General features: G+C 46.0%; 3 protein-coding genes across 5 annotated transcripts; 2 read left to right on the top strand and 1 right to left on the bottom strand.

Moving 5' to 3' along the window:
• Positions 1–7,727: 7,727 nt before the first annotated feature.
• LOC138608284 (apolipoprotein L3-like) lies at positions 7,728–14,492 on the top strand. Of its 2 annotated transcripts, XM_069680823.1 has the most exons (6): positions 7,729–7,753; positions 7,830–7,936; positions 8,126–8,176; positions 8,555–9,028; positions 9,110–9,229; positions 12,294–14,492. In XM_069680823.1, the coding sequence occupies exons 3-6, from the start codon at positions 8,163–8,165 to the stop codon at positions 13,222–13,224; spliced, it is 1,539 nt and encodes a 512-aa protein (XP_069536924.1). In that variant the 5' UTR covers positions 7,729–7,753; positions 7,830–7,936; positions 8,126–8,162; the 3' UTR covers positions 13,225–14,492. The 2 variants fall into 2 exon arrangements, with proteins under 2 accessions (XP_069536925.1, XP_069536924.1); XM_069680824.1 differs by lacking the exon at positions 7,830–7,936 and having other exon boundaries at positions 7,728–7,753.
• A 1,097-nt stretch (positions 14,493–15,589) lies between these two features.
• Positions 15,590–18,213, top strand: sult3st1 (sulfotransferase family 3, cytosolic sulfotransferase 1). The gene is given in 8 exon segments (XM_069680817.1): positions 15,590–15,660; positions 15,662–15,711; positions 15,792–15,828; positions 15,830–15,980; positions 16,321–16,447; positions 17,612–17,706; positions 17,793–17,961; positions 18,034–18,213. Coding segments are annotated over 8 exon segments (810 nt in total). The 3' UTR covers positions 18,144–18,213.
• Positions 18,214–18,233: 20 nt separating this feature from the next.
• eif3d (eukaryotic translation initiation factor 3, subunit D) lies at positions 18,234–26,016 on the bottom strand. 2 transcript variants are annotated; one of them, XM_069680815.1, is made up of 16 exons: positions 25,938–26,016; positions 24,605–24,730; positions 24,485–24,530; positions 24,141–24,277; positions 23,954–24,039; positions 23,752–23,824; positions 23,250–23,371; positions 23,031–23,163; positions 22,794–22,941; positions 21,130–21,260; positions 20,882–20,967; positions 20,615–20,744; positions 19,763–19,905; positions 19,013–19,205; positions 18,824–18,917; positions 18,234–18,406 (listed from the first exon to the last, which is right to left on the bottom strand). In XM_069680815.1, exons 2-16 carry the CDS (start codon positions 24,725–24,727, stop codon positions 18,390–18,392), a joined length of 1,662 nt encoding a protein of 553 aa, XP_069536916.1. In that variant the 5' UTR covers positions 24,728–24,730; positions 25,938–26,016; the 3' UTR covers positions 18,234–18,389. The 2 variants fall into 2 exon arrangements, with proteins under 2 accessions (XP_069536916.1, XP_069536917.1); XM_069680816.1 differs by having other exon boundaries at positions 18,234–18,333.
• Between the last annotated feature and the right edge of the window lie 1,632 nt (positions 26,017–27,648).

The raw sequence follows: 27,648 nt of genomic DNA, 5'->3' as shown, positions 1-27,648 counted from the left end.
TCTTCATGTATTAGGTGAAGTTTTTTGGTGAAGTCTACAAGTACATAATAAGAGGCCACTCAACACATTATGTAAAGGCAAAATGGGAGAAGAGCTGTAGCTGCCCCTGAAGAATGGACAAACATTATTAATACGCAAATCACCACCACAGCCTCACAACTGTGGAGGGATTTCTCACTGAAAAACTGTCAGAAAAGAAAAGTCCAAACAGACCGGAACACGACCCGAATGCTGGAGAGGACGTCACTGCCATTTACATATAATCTGGGGTTGCCCCACTCTCAAACCCTTCTGGGAGGGTTGTGCAATATAATATTGCTTTCACTTGTCTATCCTTCTACCTCGGGAAGATGGACTTAAACTTATCTTAGAGTGACAGATATCCCTTCAAAGTCTTGATGGAGTAAAGAGGCCATAACAAGGCGACAGCTCTGTGAGGACCCTCCCGCTATCAACCGATGTGATGCTTTCTGGGGAAAACGGGACACATATGTCTCACTATCTTTATTTGCATTTGATGTTCAGTATTTTGATCAATGGAAACAATGATGATGTTTCATAGACGCTGGAGACCTGCTCATATCCCCTACAATCTCACTGCTAACACTGTTGATACATAACGTGTTGCTGTATTTTACACAACCATATGTACCTTTATAATGTACCATTTACTTAATGCATCAATTCATTGCAACAGTGCTGTTCATTAGTGTACAGACAATATAAACAGCCAGTGTGCGTTACTGTAACACAGAGTCTGGTTTAGAGTCTTAAATAGTGTAATACTGTTGTGGACACATTAGGACTGTTGATTCGATGATGAGGGCTGTAACACTTAACTATGAGTTAAAATGTTAAAAAAACTGAACAGGTGTGCAGGATATTAGTGAGTGCAAAGCGCTTACAGTATCTAATTAAACAGTGCCGGTGTGTGTTAATGTAACACAGAGTCTGATTCAGTCAAGTTTACAGGTCGTCTGAGTTCATGCAGACTGATGGACACAGCTCTGACACACATTTTAACAGAGTCTCCTGTGCCTCTCTCCTGTCCTGTTTACCTGCTGTTTTCATCTTTTACATGAAGCCTTCTACTGTCATACTTTAACTGCATGTAATTACATACGGATACGGATCTTAAACAGAACACTTTGTTTCCAGCTCAGCAGGTCTTATGCAACACTGAGGAGGAGAAATGTGTGTGCGTCAGTCTCTCACGGGAGGAGGAGGAGCACACATCCATTGTTCATGTGAATAACCGGGAAATCAATTTCAGCAGAATTTCGATGGTTGATTGCTCCCTGTTGAACTGTTTGTGTCTGAGCATGCTGAAATGTGAAAGACAGACTTTGTATATTGACAGAGTCACCGTGACACGAAGTCAACCGGAGCTGAGAGGAAGAAAAGTCACAACAGACTCCTGTTATTCTACTCGAGACTGAAATACTGCAGGTAAAGCAGTAAAGCACTGCAGTACTCTTCATGTATTAGAGTATCACAGTAAAGCACTGCAGTACTCTTCATGTATTAGAGTATCACAGTAAAGCACTGCAGTACTCTTCGTGCATTAGAGTATCACAGTAAAGCACTGCAGTACTCTTCATGTATTAGAGTATCACAGTAAAGCACTGCAGTACTCTTCGTGCATTAGAGTATCACAGTAAAGCACTGCAGTACTCTTCGTGTATTAGAGTATCACAGTAAAGCACTGCAGTACTCTTCATGTATTAGAGTATCACAGTAAAGCACTGCAGTACTCTTCGTGTATTAGAGTATCACAGTAAAGCACTGCAGTACTCTTCATGTATTAGAGTATCACAGTAAAGCACTGCAGTACTCTTCGTGTATTAAAGGGTTACAGTGTTTGCTTCTGAGATGTAGCATTATAAAGATAGACTGATGAGGTACAGCAGGTGAGTCAGTGTCCTCGCGCTGAGACTGTGTGCAGTAGTTTGATGAGATGCTGCCCTCTGGTGGCCCCAGGACATCACACACCTCTGATGTAACAGATCAGTGAAGTTTCAGTAAAGGTGGATTTTTTAGTCGTAAACACACAATCCCTGAATCACACACAACAAACAAACAAACAAATACACACAAACACAAAGAAACAGACAAACTGACTCAGCATGAAACAGGAAATCAAACGTTCAAATCAATTCGTGAAACGGGCTTAAAGATAAATTAACCTTTTTCTATAGTGTTCCTGAACGCACCACGTCATGATAGAGGTCACGCACATTTAATCATAGTTCAGTTTGACTTCAGTCCATTTAAACACTGAACATATCCACAATCTCTGTTAATCAAAAACAACAAAAACTACACTAACAAATCCTGGTATGTACACACTGTTCCTTTCTATATTTGACAAAAACAGTTTGGGTCTCTATAGCTCATTTCTCTCTTCATGACAACTGTACGGGGAGAATCTTTATACAGCTCACCTGTTTACATTATATTAAGGCTTAAAGTTTAGGGGCGGGGCCCTTTAAGTGGCAGGTGGATACGGCTGGCTGCCTGCTAGACATCAACACAGTCACACAGTCACTGAACTTAACCCTTTAGTCGTGGTGTTGCAGGTGAGATTAAAGTTAAGACATGGGCGAATAAGATGTCTCTCTGTGTGGTTTATGAAGTCTGCATGAGCTTGGTGAGCGAGAAAAACTCTTGTATTCTTGTATTCATATTTTTGCACTAACTAGGAGGTAAACTGCCTTCTCCATACCTGGCTTGTGAGCTCGTTGAGTATCTCTCATACATTTATTTATTGGTCTGTCAGCGGTCTGCCAGCGGTCTGCCAGCAGTCTGCCAGTGGTCAGGCGGGACCTCCAGTCTGACTTGATCCTCTTCATGCTGGAGAAGCGTTCTGCTTTCTGGTGGTAGCTCGTTTGTAGTGCGAGTAGTATTGACCAATCACGTTTCAGCAGGCTTCAGCGTATTCAGGAAACCAGTCTGTGTGGAGACTAAAAGCAGACAGAATTCACAGTAAAGACATCCCAGCTCCCAGCAGGATAATCTGACGATGGTTTAGCTTCTTATTTATCTCTATAAACAGACACCTGCATGCTAACAGCTAACAATCTGTTCCACATCTCAAAATTCAACGTGAGACAAATCTACTTGACGTGATGTCATGAAAGCTGACCAGCGTTTAGACTTCCAGACGGGAAAAAGGGAATGCCTGAAATGTTCGCCGTCACTACCCGGAAGATAAAGTGTCGTCAGACGAGTGGAGAGCAGTCTCCGTCTCACAGATCGTCCAAATGTGTAACCTGGTCATTATTTTACTTCAATCAAGTCCAGCTGCCTTTAAGCAACTGCTTAAGTTTGAAGTAAACAATTAAAAACAATTCATTAAAAACTTAACTAAACTTATAACAATGAAAATGTGAAGGTGTGTTACTGCGTTGACTTTGAACTATAACCACCTTCTGCCTCCTAAATCAATTAAAGCCCAACCTACTGCCAGCATGATGAAGTAAAGGTGATTCTACCTGCTGATTTGATGACACCTGTTCATCTTCAGAATGATTTGGACAGGCGGGACCTCCAGTCTGACTTGATCCTCTTCATGCTGGAGAAGCCATGCTCACAGCAAGAAGAAGGGGGGGAGGCTGATCTCTGCTACCACCAGCATGTGCTTGAACTGGCCTTCCCTTCATGGCACCCCGAATCCACCGCTGCCACAGCACCTGGGAGTCCAGGTGCCTGTAGGGACGGGCAACGAGAACCTTGAGGTCAAGCCGCTCTCGCCTAGCTACCTTCACTGACATGTCACATGTCTCAAGTATTGGGTGGAAGTGCTCCATGAAGGCATTCAGCTCAGTGGTGACAAATATTGCCAGATCTGTGGTGTCTTCTGGCCAGTTGGACAGGTCAACGAGTGTGGATGTTGCCTTCATAACATCGGTCTCCAAACTCTTGAAACGCTCCGACACAAACTCACAGAAGCTGTTGATGAGACAAAGCTTGAGGGTGTTGCTGTGCTGATCCGGACACCCAGCCAGGTACTTCCAGCTCGACCTCATCCATGAAGTGGTGCAGCCACTTCACACTAATTTTACAGCTGTGAAAATATTAAATATATATAATTATAAAATATTTAATGAGTGTCAATGACAAACAAGATTTTCCACCTGACATGTAGCACTTAATGCCAAATGTAAAAAGGATATTTCTCACCTGCACGGCCCCCCCACCCACTGTTGTTGTCTGAGACCAGCTGCAATGTGAATGGTTAATGGACTGTACTTGTAGGTCTGGCATGGTTCTCATGGCTCTGCCACCGGGAGCTATTTGGGGTTCAGTGTCTCGCCCAAGGACACTTCGACATGTGGCTGTAGCAGTCAGCTGCTCAATGAAGCACAAACCTGAACATGCGGCACGCCTGGTCCTAGCTACGTGCTGTGCCGAGGTGCACGCCCACTCTGTAAACAAAGAAAAAGTTCCGTTTAGTTCATCTTTATTATCAGACTCAAGGTCCATTAGTTAAAAAGTAAATGTATTATTATTATTATTGTTATTAGAGTTGTAATTATTATCGTTTGTATTATTCTCTCACTCACACACACAGTCTATCTTCTGTGTTGCTTTTGAGTAAAGGCAATGACCTCGTGCACAGCACAAATACAAATCAAGTGTCCACCGCGTTTCTCCTGTTGGAAGACTTTAACAACCAGTTCACTGACTGCTGATTTATAATGAGCCAAATGTGTTGGTGACCGACTGAACTATGTTACAGGTTATCGTGTGCAACGGGCCAATAGGCTCTGCAGCAGACACACGTACAGCAGCAAACCTTCAGTTTCACTTTGCTTTTTAAAACTTTGGCTAAAAGTGAACTTACCTTGCAGTTGCTACAAAGTGGACGGTGGTCTCAAAGACGAGTCAGTGTATTTGAAGTGTTGTCCCCTTTCGGAGCGATCTTTTTTCTGCGTGTTCTGTAGAGAGGGTAACCATCTTCGATTAAGGTTCCCTCAGCATCCTTATGACATCCAAAATATGAGCACACCTCGGATTTAGTCTTTCTGGAAGGCTGAAAAATCTCCTCTGCCGGTGATATCGCCCTACTGGTTGCTACCCTAACTGGTTTCCGTTAGCCAGCTGTTTATGTGTTTACTTAACAGCAGCAGTTGTTTTCTGCCTCAGTCGCCGGATTCGCCACACATTCATAAACACATCACTGACGATGTTCAGATCTCCTCTCATATCAACAGCGGTAAAAATGATTGTATAAGTGAGCAGTTCATCACAGCCGCCAACGAAAATAAATACATGTCAGAAAATAAAGTATTTCCAACACTTGTCAATCTGGTTTCGATCTCACCTGAGCAATAATACAATGCTCCATGATAATCCACTTAACGCTGTGAGCCACCGAAACAACACACTGACTCGATCCGTGTCATATATTAATTAATTACGTCAGCATTCAGGTAACATTCTGTTTTTGTTTCATCTGAAACAACTGGTTACCTTGAGCTTGTGGCAGGAAATACCCGAACATATCTAGCACGGTTTTTCTATAAACTAAGGCTCTTTTGACCCAGCATTGCAGCAGCCCACCACACTACACAGTATAACAAATACAATACTTTTTAACTGTGACGATCTTTTTTGGTGACTTTACGGAGCTTAAATGTCAGATTCTGTCTTCATTGTATTCAGGTAACATTGTTTTGGGAGCTTAGGCTTCTTAAAACATGTCGTTGCCTCGGGCTATGTGAGGAAAGACGTAAATTCAAACAGTGCTGTGTTTGAAAATGATTGCAGAACTTTACATTGCTTTTGATAATAATTCTATAAACTGAAATAAGACACGCTTGTTATAATGTTCCTGTTGCCCCGCGATGTCAATTGTTTTATGTATTTTCATAGTGTTGCCAGATGTAGATCGTCACTTTTCGTTACACAAATGTGTAGAGTCGACGTGTGCTGTCAGGTAGCGAACGATAAAGCCGTATTTTCGGAGAAAACACCTTGATAAATGTGTTCGTGGTCACATAGGCTGAAGGTACCAGTTGTTTTAGATTAGCACAAAACAAAATGTTACCTAGATGCTGTGATGCTGACGTAGTTTATATAGTATGATGTCCATCATAGGTAAAAGGTGGCCTAGAGGGATTATTAAATAACTTGTAGTGTGTTTTTGCTCTCGTGGGATCGAATCCAGTTCCACACTAGAAAATATTTTATTTTCGTACACTTCATTTTAAAGTTGGTGGATATGATGCGCTGCTCACTTCACTGCAATCATTTTCGCCGCAATGCATGTGAAATGCGACCTGAAAATTGCCCATAATATGATTCCGACTGTGTGGCTCCGCGGTCACAGTTATATTGCTTATTTTAGCTGAGTTGCCAGAGTTGGATCGTCACAGTTAAAAAGTATTGTATTTGTTATACTGTTTAGTGTGGTGGGCTGCTGCAATGCTGGGTCAAAAGAGCCTTAGTTTATAGAAAAACCGTGCTAGATATGTTCGGGTATTTCCTGCCACAAGCTCAAGGTAACCAGTTGTTTCAGATGAAACAAAAACAGAATGTTACCTGAATGCTGACGTAATTAATTAATATATGACACGGATTCAATCCGTGTGTTGTTTCGGTGGCTCATAGCATTAAGTGGATTATCATGGAGCATTGTATTATTGCTCAGGTGAGATCGAAACCAGGTTGACACGTGTTGGAAATACTTTATTTTCTGACATGTATTTATTTTCGTTGGCGGCTGTGATGAACTGCTCACTTATACAATCATTTTTACCGCTGTTGATATGAGAGGAGATCTGCTTAACTGCTGCTGTTAAGTAAACACATAAACCGCTGGCTAACGGAAACCAGTTAGGGTAGCAACCAGTAGGGCGATATCACCGGTGCGCTGTCACTGCCTCCTGCCATGTTGTCGCTGTAAACAAAGCCACAGTGCGAGCTGCGCCTGCGTGCTTGCACCTGGGCAGTATTTATCTTTTTCAAAGCGCAGTAGTCAAACACGGTTATTTTGATAATTATTTAACACGGTGGAACTAACCGTCGGGAATTTTACCCTGAAACCGGTAACGTTTCATCCCTAATCTAGAGATAACAAAGCGTAACGTCACATGATCATAACTCGTATCTCCAGAGCTGCCAAAGTGACCTCATCAGCGTGGCCGATGGCAGCAGGCGTGTCCTGCTCTGTGATATCACAGAGACCAGCCTGTTGTTCTGTTTTATAGATCGACAGAAAATTATTAAAAAAGAAAGTAAATGAGTCGTTATCACAGGAAAACTGAGTAAATAAAATGTATGGATGCATGTCCACCTTGGGCTTCTGTAGTTTCACATTTAAGAAAACCAGACAAATCTGTTTGTTTCCCAGCTCAGAACCAATACTTTGTTCATTGATCCTTATTGTATCAGAAACAAAGGCCATCATCAGTATCTCACCTTTTCTCTGACCCTTTGTGATGTACAGAAAAACTACAATTCCAGACAGCCTGCAGAGGAAACACTCAGGTGTGTGCTAACAGGCTTCATCCTTTATAAGTGTGAACAGTTAGTTTACAGTGTGTCTGTGAGCTGAGTAAAAGTAAAGATGACTGAATGCTTGTTCTGATTTCCTTTCACTTATTCTTCCCAGAGCTGGGAAAGTCCCTGTCATGATGTGCCGGCTCCCCTTGCTGCACTTTCACTTTCACCTCACAGAGCTCTTATTGCCTGGAGCCGTCCGCTGCAGCCGTCAGCGGGGAGAGACAGAGGAGGACAGCTGTGTGCGGTAAGCTCTGCTTTAATGCACAGACTGGTTTAATTCAGTAATGGCAATGTATAGTAATTACTCATTTCCCTTTCAGGTTCCGTCATTGGTAGCTGCTATTTAGATGGTGTTACATTCACATCTCTGCTGCTTAAAGAACTGGGATTTAAAACGAACACACATTCATTATTTCAGACTTTAGTAGTGAGTACGTCCGATTTCCGGCCCCCGGGCCGCGCCCGCAGGTTCTCTTTCTTTTACACATATCATTTTGCAATGAAAGGCTGCTTAATCAGTGGCAATTAAAAGAGGATTTTACTGTTATTTTCAAATCAACATACTTACACACGTGCGTGGTGTTACAAAGTGACATACGGTGTTTTGTTTTTACAGCTAACAAGGACTCAAGGTGAGCAGAGGAAAAGAAGAGATGTGCTGTAAAAGGTAAAGTCTGAAAAGTCTATAACAAGTGTAAAGATTTCATCAGAGACTGCACACACACAATATCATGTTTGTAACACTGCGAGTAAGAAGTGATGAGTCATTGGTTATGTGTCTTCAGCCTCTTATGTGGAGTCCATGTAGGAGCACTAAACGACGTCTGCGATGTAAACACACAAAAAACGCTGTATTTCTTGTCCTCTGTGTGCTCTGGGTTTCACTGCTCACTGTGTTCATGTTACTACACATTATTTTAAGTAAAGATGGCTGGTATTATATTTCAGCACTAAATCGATATCACAACAGCAGGCTGTGAATAAAATATAAAGGTAATAAAACATGAAACCTCCCCGACAGTCATGTTCATGTTGTGTGTGACAGAGAGAAGCTGCAGGAGGCCTTGTGTGTGTATGTCTCAGACACACTGAGCCACGCTGACACAGTGAGAGGATTCTGTCACAGCGTCTCTACCTGGATGGACGACAGGAAGTCGGAGCTGACAAAGATCAACAAGCAAACCAACCAACCTGACCTGGCTGCTGTGCTGAAGGACACGCTGGGAGGCCTGGAGACGCTCGGCTGCTTCCTGGAGGCGGTGGAGGAGCTGGCGGTGACCTCACTTCATGTGTTCATGCAGGAGAAGCAGGTGACGATTCACCTGCCAGCAGGGGTCAGCCTGGAGCACGTTCAGGTGGTCATCGTGGCTGCGCGGCTGATCTGCCCGCTGCTCCTCCAGTTTAAGAGAGACCCAAACGTCTGCTTCGTCCCCAGAGTTCAGAACGTGGAGGTGCTGGCACACATGCTGGAGCGATACCTGCAGACCACGCAGAGGATCTGTGACTTACTGCAGAAATGGTCAACTCACAGTTCTTCAAAAGAAAATGCACATTTTCCAAAATAAATGTCAAATAATTAATCCATCCGTGTCTTTAACAGTTCTCTGGATGATTTTGGTCCGGACATGAAGAAAGACACTGCTGTAGAGCTGGCTGAGGACTTCTCTGCAGATGACTTAGAGAGGATGCTCGTTCATATGAATCAGCTCACTGAAATCAGGTAAGAATGAAAGGATGAATGTGTTACTGCTGTGGGCAACGTGGGCACATGCCCAGGACCCTGAGGGGGGGCGTGGCCTTAACAAAGACACCTTTTTCATGTGTTCAGTAGCTCTGTTTAGAAACTGAGCACTGGTGATGATCAGGCAGAGAAACAACAATACAACTTGTCATAATAACGAGTGTCACTCCTGCAGTATGTGGTTGTTGGTGGCCGCCTGGTGCCGCTGTGTGCCGCTGTGCTCGTTGAGGGACCACACGGTGCACGTGAACTCGTACTCGGCCTGTTCTAAATCTAAAGAGGTAGCCTATTAATGGGGTCTGAAGTGTTTAAATCTCAATCACATGTCAGTATTTGCTTGAAAACTCAGCAGTAAAGCTTTACATAGACATTCAAAGAGATGACATTTAAACATTAGACATTTAAAAAATAAAAATAATCTTAATTCATGAATTTAATTTGCGGATTGGGCTTCACACGAAACACTGTATTTAGCACTGTAAGACCGGCAGCGTTTAAATAACCAGACAGGTCATTTCTTTGTGTCGAAGGAAAGAGTTCATCAGCTGCCAGTCATTTAGTCCTACCTGCGCTGGATGAGTCTGTGTGAGGTGAGAGACAGACGCCTGCTGACAGACACACACCTGCTGCAGGTGTTTCTATCTGTTCATTAAGAACAGAAACATCGGTGCTCAGGTAAAAACCCATCAACCGCTAAATACTTGAATTAGTCACATTTAATTCTTCATTCACACAATCAAACAGTTGCTAAACTAAACTCAACAACCAGCGACAGACAGTCCGTCAGCGGGGACAGTCGGCAACAATCACCGCGCAGGGACCGCGGGGACTGGGGACAGCTGCACAGAAGCTGCTGCCGTTACCGCCAGCACTGATACAGCTCGGGGCTAAACGTTAGCCCAACGATATGTGAATTAGCAGTTAGCTGCCGTTAGCTAGCTAGCTCGCAGCGAGTAATGACGCTACTACTTTCACGTGACACACATTTTAAACAACTTCCTGTTAGCCTCCTGATGCAGAGCTGAGACAAACACCTGCTTCAGTCAAAGTTACCTTAGACTCCTTGTGACGTCTGAAGGACTATTTCAGATCAACACTCACCGCCATGATCCGCCGCTCCCCGCAGTCGGCCCCGCGTCCACTGTCAAGGTGCCAGGAGCAGCGTCATCTTTGCTCATTCACGTGCACTCGGACATCGGAGTTTCACACACTTAAATTTCTGATCAGCCTCAAATACATGAATAAATGACGATGACGATGTTTAAAGGGATAATCTGGAAGATGTTCATGTAAATAAATGTCTGTAAGTCTCTCTCTCTCTCTGAATGAGGTAACACATGGTGACTGAGCCTGTGGCCCACTGATGAAAGCCTTTGCATTTGCAGTATATAGTATTATTATGGACTGGGTGTCTGTGGCGGCGCCCAGTTAGTGACGCGTTTTCCATCAGCCAGCAGTGGTTGGTCTGCCAGAGAGGGTAGGCGGAGCTAAGCGGCTGCTTTTCCGCTCTCTGCTGCGAGTGTTGCGCGTAAACAGTAATCTACTATGGCTGAACAAACAAAGAAAAGATGGATGACTACAGATACAACTTCAACAAGAAGTGAAAATCCAAAGAAGAAGAAACAAACTCGACGCTCAGATGAAGCAAACAGTCTGAAAAGGAAAGCGACCGTCAGCCAGGAAAATAAGGACTTAAAACCGTTACAGAGGGAGCCAACCATCTGGTTATGTAAGAAGTGTGCTCCTTTTATTTCCTATCATTGTCAGTGGGTGGCGCTCAAGAGCATAAATGTGTATTATTCAAGATTTTATCTTTAATTTGATCATCCAAAACTGGGGTGGCAGCTGGTACATCACTCCTGCGCAATGAGTGTTTGCCCAGGGCGCACGGCCAGGATAATCAATCCATGTCTGTTGTTGTAAAAGCAGTGTGATCCTATAGAAGTCTATGAGAACATGCTCCTCCTCCTCTCCTGATGTATTCCCTCAGTAAACATGTTCCTAATGAGTTTATGGTCTCAGTCTCTAGTCTCGAGTCTTCTTCAACACAGCATGATGTTCATTTAGTCACTGATGCTCCCGTTGAGAGTCACACAGGCCAGAAAGCAGGGATGGGTTTAAGGCGGGGCTACCTGTGAGTGACAGGCTGACAGATGTCTTCTTCAGAGTTCAGGTGTACAAGGACACTATGAGGTGTCAGCATTTCATTTCTCAGTCGGTACATTTGGTTTAAAGCCTGTAGAGAAGCTAGCTAACATTAGCATTCCAATAAATATTACAGGTAGAGAATTAGGGATGCAGCTTGCTAACCAAGGTAGTGCTTGTAGTAGTGTAGTGTTTGCTAACCGCTCTCTAGCTCCACCCTCTCGTCTAAATATGATCACTTCGGCTCCAAAAAACAACAACATGGTGACGGCCAAGTCCCAAACTGAAAACAGAAGCCTACAAACCAACAAACCTCACAGTGTCCACGTCCACTTCCTGTCTACAGTCTGTTGTGATTAACTTGTAATCATTTACAAGTCGGACTCTTCCTTGGGCAGATGTGACTGCTTGAGCAAACTGTATGAGCTTTGATTTTCTGCTTTGATAAATGCCCTGAGGAGAGATGAAGCATCATCACACTCCAGGTGGTGATGTTGTACTGAATATCATGACGGCTGTGATTCGGTCGCAGGTACGAGGCAGAGGTCCACAACCTGCACCTGTGTCTGCAGGTGACCACAGATCAGCTGTTTGTTTGTCTGTTTTAATTGATCATGAACCAGTGAAAGAACAGCCTGCTGTGTGATTCAGAGGAACCAGCCTGATCAGTCTCATGAACACGGTCTGCCGTGATGTTGATGAACAGTATTCAGAACACCTGGCTGAGGCGGAGTGATACACAGAGTGAAAAGTCCCAGTGATGTTGTTCTCTGTATCACCGCTCATGGGATGCCCCTTGTCCAATCAGATTATTTTGTCAGAACTAACTGTTGTATGAAAATATTTGGACACATTTTCTTTGGTTTTATTTTGAAATGTCGTCTTTGCCTCTCACCAGGATGGACGTGAACTTCAGGATGGTGTTCCTGTTCCAGGAGGTGTCGTGTTCTGGCTTCATGGGAGAGTTTGAGAAGCGACAGCCCAGGATGCTGCAGTTCCTGAAGGACCTGGAGGGGGTCGCTGTGCAGCTCGACTCCATGAATAAGGGGGCAAAGATCTCCAACGTGGTGAGCAGCTCGGTGGGAGCGGTCGGGGGTGCGCTCATCATCGCTGGTTTGGTTTTGACCCCTTTCACACTCGGCACATCTCTTGCTTTGACAGTCAGTGGTTTAGGGCTGGGAATCACCAGTGGAGTCAATGGTGTTGTCACCACGGCAACAAAGTTGATAGTAAACAAGACACAGCAAGGAAAAGCCAACAGATTCTTCCAGAGCTTCATGGATGATGTGCAGAGTCTGCAGGATCGACTGCAGGAGGTGACAAGTCAACTAGTCACTAAGATAGAGTCGCACACATTCGAAGTGTTTCTGGCTATGGGAAAGATTTGTCTTAAGGTTTACTCCATCCTAAATCAAATCACCTCTCTGAATGAAGCCGTCTCTGCTGCTTTGGAAAGTGAAGAGATGGTCGTCAGTGCTGGTGAGGTGGCGGTCCGGGAAGGTCGGGCGTTACGTAACCTGCCTGAGCTGGCTTCAGAGGTCCCAGAGGTAGCGATGGCGGCCGTCAAAGCTCCTCTCAGAGAGCTTTCCGCCATCGGGCTCAATGTGTTCTTCATCGGTTTGGATATCGTCTTCATCGTCATAGACAGCGTCAGCCTGGCCAGAGGCAGCGAGACCGAAGCGTCACAGCTCATCAGAGCCAGATCTGCTCTCTGGAAGTCAGAGATCGACTCGTGGGAGAAGATCCATGATGCCCTGAGCGAAGGTCTGCCCACGTCAGAGGAGAAACGAGCCATGCTGGAGTCTGCGTTTTACTGTGGTGATGAATGATCTGTGATAACATACAGTCTGAGTCACGCGGGGACACACCGGACGAGGAAGCGCCGTGAAGCGCCGCGAAGCGGAGCCAGTTTCCTTTCGGCGTTAACCGATTGTGTCTTTCACACCAGATGCGGTCGGCTCGCACCCTGCAGCAATCGTTTTGGCGTCTGGTCTACTTTTTTGCGCCAAAGGCGAGCGATCGCGTTAATCCTGGCAGGAAGTCACACATAAAACAAGAATCCGGTCAATTTTCAAATTTCAAAATAAAACACTGCGATTGACAAATGCGATGTTAAATTTGTGTGCTTTTATATATTTGTCAGGATCTAAACAGAGAGAGAGATGAAGAATTAATAAAAATGAAGACTAGATAAACAAACGTGTGTTTAAGATTTCAGTATTTCAACTGTATATCTACAGACCACAACTACAACCACACAACGTAGTAACATACACTCCTTGTCTCTGTGTGTGCGTGTGTGCGCGTGCGTGTGTGCGTGCGTGCGTGTGCGTGTGCGTGTACATGTGCGTGTGTGTGTGTACTATAGCCTACGACATTCATTCACGGATAAATACTCATTACTAAGTGGACAAACATGCACAGTTGTCAGGAAAACATGGCGTTATGATTCTATGAGGTCATTTACTACCCATGATGAAAACAGCTCCAGATGTGAGTGAACGACAGCTGAGGTGCAGAGGCGCTTGTCGACCGGCGCGGTGAACCGGCGTCTGGTATGAACGGGACTGCTCCGGCTCACGCGGGATTTACGCTGCGCGGCGCTTCGCAGTCCGGTGTCCCCCCGGCGTCAGCGTGAAAAACAAAGGAAAGAAACTGTTGTGTGTAATCATGAAGCGCTCTGCAGCAGAGACAGAACAGAAACTCAGACGCATGCATGTGTGAACAATGATCCTTACGGCAGCATTGATCAGTCGTCCGAGCCTTCTTTAACGGAGAACCATCTGCAAAACCACGTCACCACTCTGACTGTGCATCCAGCACCTGTTTGGTTCCCTGTCCCAGTTCATGTACCTTACCTTGTGCCTCTGTGCCCATCACACATACCATTGTTAGTAATGTGGTGTATATAATAATATATATACCAGTTTACATGTGTTTTAGATGTAGTATTAAACAGCTGCTGTATATCTGTGAAATGCTACTTTGCTGTTTTATCTGTAACATCCGTGTTCACACGCATGTAGCTCTACATATACTCCTGCTGTACTGGAAGAGCTCTGAGCACATATGTTAGCATGTATGCTAATAAACACGTCTCGTGGAAGGCTCTGTTCATCATTCTGAAGTTGTAAATCTGTCATGAGCTTCATAAATCAGAAGCAGGGAGGATATGTGGCATTCAAGATCAACCAGCAACGTTCAACACTTTACGTGTCATAAGACACATGAACAAAGTCAAGTCAAGACTTGTTGTCTCATAGTTTAGACTTCATCACAGGACCAGATCTAAAATCATTATGACACAAACAGACTTATTTTTTATATCATGTGTTTTTATTCACATTTTTCTTTATTTTGTTTTTCCTGATATGATGTGAGTCTTAAAGTTTGTAGTTGTAAACCGAGTGCTGCACATGTTTAGATTAAGACCTGGTGAGGGCGCTACATCAGGAGCAAAGGGGTTGATCCTGTGAGGAGCAGGAATGAACCAGATCCCTTTAAAACCACCTTACAGCTGTAAATACTCCAACTCCAAACATCGACCACGCCGTGCCACTGAAGGCAAAGCGGAGGGATCACCCACGTGAGTGAGCTTTGTCCTCAGGGGAGCAGGAATATCAGATTTCAACAGTTACACACATAATAAAACACGAACTGATGCTCTTGGTGATGCTACTGAAGAGTCTGAGAGCTGAGGGGTAGGAGGACTCATCTTGGCATCTCCTCTGGAAACCATGAAAGTCCTTCTGACAGATGTTTCACAGAGTTTGATCAGCTGGAGGGGCAACACGAGCAGCCAGGTCTGTCCATTCTTTAATCCTCTAACGTGGAAAAATGTAATTATCAAAGAGGATCGAAAGAGATCAATTCAAACTATCATTACTTTATCGTTTTAACCGTCCAAGAGTTGGAGGCCCCTGCTCTACGTGATTTATGCTTTTAATAAATATTAGGAAGTGTAACTTCGACACACTGACTTGAGTTTGAACAGGAGAGACCTGAGAGGATTTTCAGAATAAAACACTCACATTTCACGGCCTACAGGTGGCAGTGTGCACACAGCTGTCACATTTTAACATGAAGGACCAGCAGCCAATAAAACCATCTAACTAAAGTCCAGAGTCCAGCTGCTCAAGGAACCTGACGGTTTTGACTTCCTGCCCCTCATTTGCTGTTTGGTTCAGAGGAAACATGGGGCAGATCAGCGAGCACCTGTGCAGGTATAAAAACCACAACTTTCATCTCAGCTTCACGACTGCAGAGCTTCAGCATCAGAGACAGCGACGTTTTCCTGGTCACATATCCAAAGTCAGGTCAGTGAGACTAACCTTCATATTCATGCAGCTTTGCTTTGAGCAGATTCACTTGTCAGAGGCCTTCTGGACCTCTTCAGGCACCATATGGACTCAGCAGGTCACCGTCTCCATCTGTACCTGAATATTCAAACAACATGGAGCACATGACCAGGATCGAGTACTCGGAGGGTCGGGAGGATTACTCGGTACGACCGTCCCCGCGGCTCATCACCTCTCACCTCACCCCAACACTCCTGCCGCTCGGACTGAAGGACAAGAGGGCAAAGGTCAGTGTTTAAGGAAGCACAATCCAGCCAGCAAAATAAAAGTTTAAAAAAGTCTGAATGTACTCATTATCAGTGCTTTATATATGGAAGTAAATCTAAACTACGAGCAGGGCTGCTACAGATCGTTAATACTAGTTTAAATTAATAGTTTGGTCCAGGAAGTGACAGAAAAAATAATGACTCTTAAGCTTGGCTTCCATACCTTCATCGTATGTGCCTGAACTCCAGGTGTCATTAAAGAGAGAGACGCCTGTGTGAGCTGAGTGATTCAGGTGATCTACGTTTAAAGTTCTTTCCATGCATTGAGAAGAGAGCAGTCACCTCGGAATCTGTCTGTCAGATTATTTACGTGATGAGGAACCCCAAGGACAACATCATCTCTTATTATCACTTCTGCGTCGCCTCCAGAGACCTGGAGACCCCCAAGAGCTTCAAGCACTTCTTAGAGGATTACCTGAGCGGGAACGGTGAGGTATAAATGACGGTGATGATGAGTCAATACGTTCTCAACGATTAAAATGTGATCATGAAGAACTAACTGTTAAAACATGTTTAAGGCTTAATATCTCTACAACTTTAATATGCCAAACTTCTGTTCTTTATTTAACACCTGACCAACATTCATACTCATGCTAACAGCTCTGTGAGGCTAACAGCTGAGTCATGCTAACAGCTGAGTCACGCTAACAGCTCTGTGAGGCTAACAGCTGAGTCACGCTAACAGCTCCGTGAGGCTAACAGCTGAGTCACGCTAACAGCTCCGTGAGGCTAACAGCTGAGTCACGCTAACAGCTCTGTGATGCTAACAGCTCTGTGAGGCTAACAGCTGAGTCACGCTAACAGCTCTGTGAGGCTAACAGCTGAGTCACGCTAACAGCTCTGTGATGCTAACAGCTCTGTGAGGCTAACAGCTGAGTCACGCTAACAGCTCTGTGAGGCTAACAGCTGAGTCATGCTAACAGCTCTGTGAGGCTAACAGCTGAGTCATGCTAACAGCTCTGTAAGGCTAACAGCTGAGTCACGCTAACAGCTCTGTGAGGCTAACAGCTGAGTCATGCTAACAGCTCTGTGATGCTAACAGCTGAGTCACGCTAACAGCTCTGTGAGGCTAACAGCTCTGTGAGGCTAACAGCTGAGTCACGCTAACAGCTCTGTGAGGCTAACAGCTGAGTCATGCTAACAGCTCTGTGATGCTAACAGCTGAGTCATGCTAACAGCTGAGTCACGCTAACAGCTCTGTGAGGCTAACAGCTGAGTCATGCTAACAGCTCTGTAAGGCTAACAGCTGAGTCATGCTAACAGCTCTGTGAGGCTAACAGCTGAGTCATGCTAACAGCTCTGTGAGGCTAACAGCTGAGTCACGCTAACAGCTCTGTGAGGCTAACAGCTGAGTCATGCTAACAGCTTTGTGAGGTTTACCATTGTTATATTGTTCCGCTAACATGTAATGATCAACACTAACCCCAGGGAAGCTGAGGCTGATGGGAATGTGAGTGTTTGGTCATAAACTGACACATCAGACAAACAGAACAGGACCTTCTGTGCACCACGTTGGCTGGATTTTCTTGCCGTGGGGACAAACATTTTAAAGGCAGTTTGAAATGTTTAATGTTGATCCCGTCGCTGTGCAGTCGGAGCATCGTCCTGGTTCGACCACGTCAGAGAGTGGCACTCAAAGAGAGACGAGTACGACATCCTGTTCCTCACATACGAGGACATGATCCTGGTGAGGGCGCGTTGGTGTTCAGCTTCTTAAAGTTCAATAAATACTATTTATATAAGAACAATAAACGTCTCCTGTGTTTCTTTCAGGACCTGAAGGCGACTGTAACTAAGACGTGCAGGTTCCAGGGGAAACACCTGAGTGTGGCACAAATTCAGACGGTCGTAGAAAAGTCGACTTTTCAGACAATGAAGAAAGACTCGAAGGCAAACTACGAGTTTCTGCCGGAGCCGAAGACGGGCGAGTTCATGCACAAAGGTAACTGAACTTTAGCACCTGAGCTGAAAGACAAACAGACATCAGGAGTAGTTCTTGTTCTATTTATTACAGGTAAGGTAGGAGACTGGAAGAACACCTTTACTGTGGTTCAGAGCGACAGAGTGGATCGACTGCTTCATGACAAACTGGGAGATTTGTCTCTGAAGTTCATCTGGGACTGAAGAGAGCAGCAGACGCTTCCTGTAAAGACAACGTGTGTGCACGGCTTCATTTAATGCTAATAAAAAAACAGACGAGCAGCAAACATGAACTCAGTTGTCTGTTCTCTTTATTAAGTCAAAGAATTAAATGGACTGCAGTGGTGTGAAGGCTGCTGTGGTCTCTGCAGCTCCACTCTTCAGTTCTCTTCATCTGAAGGACAAGAGGACAGAGAACAGGATGAATATGGACTCAGGATCTCTGCGCGGTCACATACCTGCTGGAGCTGTGAGGGAGATGCAGAGGGGCTCGTTTGTAAGAAGTCATTAACTGTTTCCGTTCATGAATAACACTCAGCATGTATCGGCTGTCATTTCCTGTGTTTTTCACGTCACAGTGTATCACACACATGAATGATGCTGCCTGAGCAAACAGAGCCTCTGTTCACGTCACTTTGAGCCCGTTGTGACGTAAAAGTGAACATACACATCTGTGTGCGTTGCAGGAAGTAGTTCACGGTTTTACAGTTCACACATTTTACAAGCTCTGACATCACTTCGACATGAAGGGAACAGCATTTGGATTTGATTGGCAGGAATCTGCTCACGGTCTTTACTATGTTCAGAGTTCTCACAAACATCAAACCAACCTTATGTTAAAGTTCTGTGACGTGTAATAAAGAGCAGTAACTACTGAATCTCACCTTCCTCCTCCTCATCCTCCTCGTCCTCCTCTTCCTCCTCCTCCTCGTCGGAGCTGAAGGTGCCATCAGGCAGGCTGTACACCCGGATCACTTGCTGTGGAGAGACATTTAACAGTATCGACCAATCAGTGCTGCTGTTCAAACAGGAAGTTCCTCCGGCTCGCAACAGGAAGCAGACAGACCGCTCACCTTGTTGGGGTCCTTCAGGATCAGGTACTTCCCCTCGTCCAGCTTGCGGCAGATGTCGATGACGCAGCGGAGGATCCCCCAGGCGTTCTCCATGCTCAGGTTGATCTGGCTGGCGAACTCGTTGGGTTTGAACTGCTGGGTGCCGAGGATGACGTGACGAGCCGAGTCCTTGACGTGGTACCGAGAAACGTACCTGAAACACACAGTGATCATGTGACTGCAGTCAGAATGGCTCTGTTAGCATGCTGGCTAATTTGAGCTTTTACTTCCTCTCACACTTTAGTTTGAGTCACTGTCATACACCCAGAAGCAGATGTACAGAGCAGGAGGGTTTGTTCGAGCGATGGCTGATTACTGGAACAGGTTTCTCCATCTCTCTGCGTTTACACTCGGGAAACCTGCCCCGAAAACCTGAATGTGACTTCAAACTCAAAGTTCCTCTCTTGTCCACTTGTGGCTGTCTCCAGCAGTGAGTCAGTCCCCATTTACTTCTGTGGGAAACAGCTGTTAACTAGCTCATTAGCTGAATTAGCCGTAGCCCAGAGTGTTAGCTTTGATAACTTAGCGTTGCTAACCCCTCGCTCCTCTCCAGCTCCACCCTCACGTCCAGGAGCTAAAACAGACCTTGTATCCTGTATTCTTCCACACACAGTCTGAGAGCACGTGCATGCGTGTGCGATGGCGTGTGTGTGTGTGTGTGTGTGTGTGTGTGTGTGTGTGTGTGTGTGTGTGTGTGCGCGTGTTCCTCACCCCAGTTTCAGGTACTCTGATCCAGCTAGCATGGCGCAGCAGGTCCAGCGAGCCAGTTTGTAGCTGTTGTTCTTCAGCTCGGTGGCGAGGACGGCTCCTCTCTGAGAGTCCAGCTTCTGACGCCAGTCCACCCCGTTACAGTGCTGAAGACAGAGACAGGGAGGCTCTAACACAGCGGTGATCATGAACACTTACAGGATGACTCACTGCCAACGACCAATCAACACTTGAATAACATGAAGCTTCACTGTGAGCAGCTGGATCGGATTTTGAAGCTTAGAGCACGATGTGTCCCTCACCTGCGACGGCTTGTGAAGTTTGGAGAGAAAAGCTTGTTTATATTATTTATTATTCTTTATGTGAACACCACATTAAGCTTCCAACTGTCCAATCAGGAGTGAGATCAGCTGCCTTCTGAACACACGTCAGTGTGGACCTCCTGGGACGGTCCTGTACACTTTGTCTGCTCCAACATCACGTCACTGTTACAGGTGAAACCTGAAGCTTCAAATTTAAATATTTCTCAAATATTATAATTATTTCTTTTATGTTATTGTTTCGTTTCTGCTTCCTTATATTTTTTTATTCTTTTTTACGTCTCTCTATTTAATATTCACCCTTTCTAATCAGAGCGTCCCAGCACACGTATTTCACACGACTGTACCTGTATTACCAGAGTGACAATAAACATCTTGAACCTTGTTTACTCTGCTCTCTCCTCATCAAATGAACACAGCGCTCCAGGCTGTCGACATTCTGCTTCAGTCACCAGAAACACAACAACATGTTGCTTTTATTCTGAAAGTTGACTCATGACTTCAGACGACCCCCGGTGTCCCCTCCTGCTCTCACCCTGGAGTCCCACTCGTTCAGCGTCTTCATGTTGAGGAAGGAAACCTCTCCGTTAGCGCCGGTCATCACTCCGTCGTGCTCACAGCGGACAATCAGGTCGATGTCCTCGCCAAGCTTCCAGTGACGGTACCTTTAAACAAACCACCCATCAGCCTGAGAGTTACGACACCACAGCCTCACCTGGAGCTTAGAGCGATCGAATCCTCCACACAGCATTCCTACTGTACGAGGTGTCAGTAAACTAACCTGCTGCGTTCAGTGTCTCACCTGTAGGCTACAGACGCCACCTCGCTCTTGTCCATGTCCTCCTCAACAAACGGGTTGGAGTTGGGGAACTTGTAGCGATCTCCACCCTGAACAGAGAAAGATGATGATGAGCCCACTCTCATATCTGTCTGTTAGAGAACTACACCCAAAGACAGGTTAGCTTAGCTTAGCACAAAGACTGGAAGCAGAGGGAAACGTTAGCCTGGGTGTTAGCCTGGGTGTAGGGTCTGAACTGGTGTGGTGCTCACCATGCGTAGACACTGCTGGCTGAAGTTGTGGTTGATGTAAGTTGCCTCCATCGCCAGGTTGCGAGGAGAGTTGAAGGAGTTGCCCTCATCCTGCGGCGGCTCGTTGGCCGTCTCGCTCACAGTGAGCAGATCTGAGAGGAGCAGGTACACATGATACATGATCCACATGACAAACATGATTTACATGTACACTTCGTTACAGTTCGTTTTCAGTCTGTGGCCGTCTGTTGGGGTCTGTGGCCGTCGGTTGGCCGTCTGTGGCCGCTGGTTAGCCGTCGGCTGAGGCCTGTGGCCGTCGGCTGAGGCCTGTGGCCGTCGGCTGAGGTCTGTGGCCGTCTGTTGGCCGTCGGTTGGCCGTCTGTGGCCGCTGGTTGGCCGTCTGTTGGGGTCTGTGGCCGCTGGTTGGTCGTCTGTTGGGGTCTGTGGCTGTCGGCTGAGGTCTGTGGCTGTCGGCTGAGGTCTGTGGCTGTCGGCTGAGGTCTGTGGCCGTCGGTTGGGGTCTGTGGCTGTCGGCTGAGGTCTGTGGCCGTCGGTTGGGGTCTGTGGCCGTCGGTTGGGGTCTGTGGCTGTCGGCTGAGGTCTGTGGCCGTCGGTTGGGGTCTGTGGCTGTCGGCTGAGGTCTGTGGCCGTCGGTTGGGGTCTGTGGCCGTCGGCTGAGGTCTGTGGCCGTCTGTTGGAGTCTGTGGCTGTCGGCTGAGGTCTGTGGCTGTCGGCTGAGGTCTGTGGCCGTCGGTTGGGGTCTGTGGCCGTCTGTTGGGGTCTGTGGCTGTCGGCTGAGGTCTGTGGCCGTCGGTTGGGGTCTGTGGCCGTCGGTTGGAGTCTGTGGCCGTCGGCTGGGGTCTGTGGCCGTCTGTTGGAGTCTGTGGCCGTCTGTTGGGGTCTGTGGCCGTCGGTTGGCCGTGTGTTGGGGTCTGTGGCCGTCGGTTGGCCGTCTGTTGGGGTCTGTGGCCGTCGGTTGGCCGTCTGTTGGGGTCTGTGGCCGTCGGTTGGCCGTCTGTTGGGGTCTGTGGCCGTCGGTTGGCCGTCTGTTGGGGTCTGTGGCCGTCGGCTGAGGTCTGTGGCCGTCGGTTGGCCGTCTGTTGGGGTCTGTGGCCGTCGGTTGGCCGTCTGTTGGGGTCTGTGGTCGTCGGTTGGGGTCTGTTGGGATCTGTGGCCGTCGGTTGGTGTCTGTTGGGATCTGTGGCCGTCGGTTGGCCGTCTGTTGGGGTCTGTTGGGGTCTGTAGGGGTCTGTGGCCGTCGGCTGAGGTCTGTGGCCGTCGGTTGGCCGTCTGTTGGGGTCTGTGGCCGTCGGTTGGCCGTCTGTTGGGGTCTGTGGCCGTCGGTTGGCCCGTCGGTGTTTGTGAAAGTGTCTTACTCTACACATTATTCTAAGAGCCCCGGGTGTCTACACTCCCTCTCAGCCTGTGTTGAAATCACTGATGTTGATGGTTTTAGTGACACATCCACAATCATATCAGCTTTAGCTGTTAGCATTGTGGCTTAACAGGTGGCTGGCTTTGAGCTGAAGATCTGAGAGGTTCACTACTACAGTTTTATTTCTCAGACATGCAGCACGGGGGCAAACACGTCAATCATTCAGTGTCACAGCTGAACTCAAACCATTTCCTGATCACGTTGTTGCCCCCCCCCCCCCCCCCCCCCTTTGGCCCGCTCACAGTCTCACCAAAGTCAGAGTTGTCCCTCTTGTCGAAGAACAGCTTGTTTCCGACCCTCTGCACGATGATGTCCCAGGAGTTGACTGAGCGTGTGCAGCACATCAGAGTGGCCAAGATGGCGTCGGTGGCGAACACGTTGCCCTGAGTCTTAGCCAGCTGCAGAGAGGATGAACACAGAACTGCCGTTTGAACGAGACAAACCTCTGATTCGTGCTGTGTGTTCAACAGGTGCTCGTGTGTGAAACCTTGCGGATGACGGGGTCGTCGGTGGTGGTGACCGTGTGGAAGATCCTCTTGATGCTCTTCAGCTGCTTCTCGTTGCGGGTGGTGATGCGGTCGAAGGCCTTGTCGTAGTACTCGAGTGCTCCGCAGCACTCGCTGCAGGAGACAGGACACGTTCATTACCACCATCGTCTCTGTGAAAACAGGTTAATGGCCTCATGACAGACAACAGCTTCACTCACATGTCGACGGGGTCGGCCACCTCCATGTATCTCATCTTCATCAGGCGGGGGAAGTCCATCTCCTCCTTCACCTCCCAGTCGCTCCTCACCTCCACAGACGAGTCTCTGGGCTTCAGCTGCGCCTGAATGTTACACAAACCACAGCGTGTTAACGTTTCTGTTAGCGCGCGTGGCTCTGATTGAAAACTGAACACTCTGGGGGGAAACATCTTGAATTTTCATGTCTCTCCACTTTGTCACAGAAATCTGCAATTTATCAAATGGGGTGCATGACCAATGAGCTAGTTCGCAGGTTAGCATCCTATGCTAGTTAAGCTACATTGTGTTGATATTGTTTTGTGCAGGAAATAGTGAAAATGCTCACAATCATTTCCCATTGTCCAGAGTGACTTATCTTTTCAACAACAGTCAATCAAACATCAAAGAAAAAGTGAAACCTGAAGCAGAAAAACATTTTGTCTGAATTCCTGTGAAGAAGAAAAATAAAGAAGCAGGTGATGACCTGAGACTTCTGGTCCCACTTCTGACGGACTCCGAACTGCTTCTGGAACTTCTTCTGCAGCCGCATACGATCCCTGAGGAGACAAACACCTGCGCTTTAGCTAAAGTCTTTACAACATGGCCGACTTGAAGACAAAGTGCAGACGTTGGGACCATTCCTCTTCTCTCATGCGGATCCCAGGAGCAGAAAAAATACATCTCACCTCTCCTTCTGCTTGGCGCTCTTGGGGAGCGTCTGCATGTTGAACTGGGTCAGGTTCCTGCGGTCCTTGTCCCGGCGCAGGTTCCTCTGTTTAAACATACAGGATCATGTTAAAGGACAGGTTCAAATGAAACACAATAAACATGGACCTTTAGCCAAAGCAAGACGTCAGTGTTCAGTGTTTGTACCTGAGCAAACCTCATGCGGTTCCTCTGGTAGGCCGTCTTCTGTGTCTTGGCCGTGTCCACCAGCTGGAAGCTCGTCTCGTCCTCCTCGTGGAAGTAGGCGTACTGACTGCCGCCGCCGAACTGAGAGGAATACTTATCTGTGGACAAAGTACAAGAAAACTTCTACGTAACAACCTCTCTGTTTTAGAATCACAACTTCAGCACGTCCAGTCGTAGAAGGGCTCACGTTTCCCTTTACTGGTTAAATACATTAATCACATGAATGTAATCACTTTAATAACGTGTTAAAACAACCCTCAGGGATATATACGACACTATATTCAGACAGAGCCTGTCTCACTCACTTGTATATCTCTTGTCCTGATACGTGGCTCCAGTCCAGTCAGCCACCTGTCAGACACAACACAGGGTTAGAAACACACGGTGGGCGAGCCGACGACTTTATGAGGACAGACATATCGAACCTTTCCCAGACGGTCTCCTTTGCTGAACGGCTGGTACGGCATGTCTTTGAACTTCTCTGGGACGGCACACGGACCCCAGCCGGACGGGTTGTCCTGGATCACAGGAGCGTTGAACTTAGCCATGACCTGAAGACAGAGAGAGAGAGAGAGAGAGAGGGAGAGAGGGAGAGGGAGAGGGAGAGAGAGGGAGGGAGAGAGAGAGAGAGAGAGAGAGAGAGAGAGAGAGAGAGAGAGAGAGAGAGAGAGAGAGAGAGGCAGATAGGGAGGGGGGGAGAGAGAGGGAGAGACCTCTGTGAGCAGACATTTCAGACATTTAACTATACGTTACCATAGACAGCACAAGAACCTGAACATCCCCCACACACACACACACACACACACACACACACACACACACACACAAACACACACACACAGGGTCTCAGCCAATCAGCAGCACTGATTTCTTCAGCAATGCACTAACATGCACTGATCAGCTTGCGCAGTGGGCTAGTCATCATCGACCCTCACATCCAGCGAGCAGCAGGTTTAACAGAGCGGGACAGAATCTATCAATCATGTTCCTCATTGATTATGATTCTATTTTAAGATAAGTAAGTTGTGAGCGCACAGGGCAGAAAAGTCTAAATAAACTAAAAATAAACAAGAGCAAAGCATAACATCTGAGAGTCTGGAGAGAAAGATCATTACTGACACATTCTTTAAATACAAGCCCCTCTTTGAAGTAATTGGATGTCCAGTTCACCTGTATTGATCCGTAACAGGCGGTGATACTGGCTCAGACCAGAGGCCTGTTCACCCTGATGACAGTGAAATCACAGATCAATAATGTGACATTTATCAGTGTTCACTGAATATGTGTGTCACTCAGGAAGTTTAGAGGACGGCCAACAGACAGGTGAGAGAAACTCAGCTATGTTTTTACAGTCACAGCAGCATTTTATTGAACAGAGCAGCAGCTGACATCTGGCACCGCTGGCTAACGTTAGCATAGGATTACCTTAACTTAGCTGCACAGTCACATGCTAACAGGATGGGCGTATACCTAATGAATGTAGACTGGGGCAATAAACTGAAGCACACATGTGATGCGAAATAACTAGACCTCAGATATCTTCCGGGTCTTCCTCTGGATCGTGGATTTCTTTACAAGTCTGATTCAGCAAGCTAACGCCAGTCACTTAGCCTGGTGGCCGCGCTCGGAGGCTAAGCTAACCAGCTAACTGGGGGGAAGGCTTCTTACACTTACACTGAACTCGATGCGATTTAGCTTCAAACATGACCGGGAAAACAGACTGTTCATACATCCGGACATTATTTAAAGTGTTCTTACCGTGACTGATGTGACACCCTATGACTCTTTTTAATCCAACCGGTCCTCACGGTGTAAATTCCGGACAGGGCGCCGGTGTAAAAGGAAGCGTGGAGCTGCTGTAAAGCGAAAAGTGGTTCCTGCCGTATTACAAGTGCGGCTGTCGTAAAGCTGTAGGTCCAATCCAGCCGGGTTTGTCTTGAATAAGCTACGCGGTTTTATGGAGCTATGATCCTCACTAATATGTAACAAGTCAATAATCACTTATGAACTGTGTATATTCACGTATAAACTCTCAAGTGTCCGAGTCTTTTAAAGGATTGCGATGGTATGAAAGGGTTGGACGGAAGTACTGAAATGTTACCGTGTGTGGCATGACATCATGCCTTATTGTAAAACCCCGCTAGGAAGCAGTATACACTCTCGGCTGTACACTAACATCAAGGTAGAAACGTTTTATTAAACAAGGTTATACATTGTAATACACTGGGATGTTATTATTATTAACCACACTTTAAATGAGTTTTAAATGTTCATATGAACAACACTAGTATTATAAGCCTCTAGTTTAAATGTAGTGTTGCAATTCCTCCCAATGACCGCTGGAGGGCAGAATACATTTATCAAGATGTCAAGTCAGAGACAATACCATGATACTATTTCCGGTGAGCACTTTAAAAATATCTGCTTTAACTGCATTAACTATTTCCAAATAATACCGTTTTTTTCTCTGGTGAGAAATAGTTACTCAACAATTACCGAGATACCAGATAGAATTTAAATGAAATAATAAGAACAAAGGACAGAAACATTTAAAGAATCGTGCAGTCACAAACTCGCACACACAAACCAAACTGTCTTTAATCAAGTATTATCTTATAATAAAGGCAGTATTTGACTTTAGCAGGGACACAAGGCAGAAAAGGTGTATTACCAAGTGTGACGTTTTCTTTTGTTCACACAAATGTTGTTAATAAGTCATAAGAAATATTTCAGTACAGAAGCTCCAATGACCTGATGACATTTTATGTTTTTCTAAACTGGAAAACGGCTCAGACTGCTTAAACACAGAGCCAAAACACACTATATAGTATTTTAATACGTTATAATAATATATTAATATATTATATATGTCATATAAATATATTTTAAAACATAGAAACTAACTTTTTCTTTGTCTCCTCCTTTTGTTTCCACGGAGATAAAATCATTCAAGCTTCTCTCATCATCAGTCTTCATCTTTCTTTTTCATGCTGTTATTCAGTAATTAGACCAAGTGTGTGTGTGTGTGTGTGTGTGTGTGTTTACCTATCTTTAGAAGTGTAAATGAGCGACTCCTCACCTCTGTGTGTGTGTGATTCTTTATTTCTACAGAATAACCTCGACTTAATTAAGATGTTTTTCACGTCTTAAAGGTCGCAAATGTGATTAATCAACACAAACACGGTCGTCAGAGAGACGCTTGTTTCCCCGGGGATTCTCTCCGTGATGATGAAGCTGCAACATCTGCATCATCTCCCATCACTGATCAGGAAACAGCGCAGTACAAATACTTCCTTACTTTAGCTTTAATGCAACGTAACTGAGGAGAACTATTGATTATATTTTTATCATGACATAAAGAATTATTTCAACCTAAGGTTTGAACAGTAACTCACAGAACAACTGTTTCCTCAGTGTCTCCGTCAGGTCGTATCACGCAGGACAGACATCACAAGAAGAAAGGTAACAG

This window comes from Semicossyphus pulcher, unplaced genomic scaffold (genome assembly GCF_022749685.1).
Source record: "Semicossyphus pulcher isolate SPU_LCO1_2020_fin unplaced genomic scaffold, fSemPul1.0.p SCAF_48, whole genome shotgun sequence".
Lineage (NCBI taxonomy): Eukaryota > Metazoa > Chordata > Actinopteri > Labriformes > Labridae > Semicossyphus > Semicossyphus pulcher.
Note: the sequence above shows the minus strand (reverse complement) of the source record. Positions and strands in the feature narration are given on the sequence as shown.

Coding starts and splice junctions, on each gene's coding strand:
- eif3d (XM_069680815.1), bottom strand. CDS start 24,727: ATGGCTAAGTTCAACGCTCCTGTGATCCAGGACAACCCGTCCGGCTGG. Junction 23,164..23,249: donor GTGGCCGACCCCGTCGACAT/GTGAGTGAAGCT, acceptor TGTCTCCTGCAG/CGAGTGCTGCGGAGCACTCG. Junction 19,906..20,614: donor TGAACGAGTGGGACTCCAGG/GTGAGAGCAGGA, acceptor CTCTGTCTTCAG/CACTGTAACGGGGTGGACTG.
- LOC138608284 (XM_069680824.1), top strand. Junction 9,029..9,109: donor TGTGACTTACTGCAGAAATG/GTCAACTCACAG, acceptor TGTCTTTAACAG/TTCTCTGGATGATTTTGGTC. Junction 9,230..12,293: donor AATCAGCTCACTGAAATCAG/GTAAGAATGAAA, acceptor GCCTCTCACCAG/GATGGACGTGAACTTCAGGA.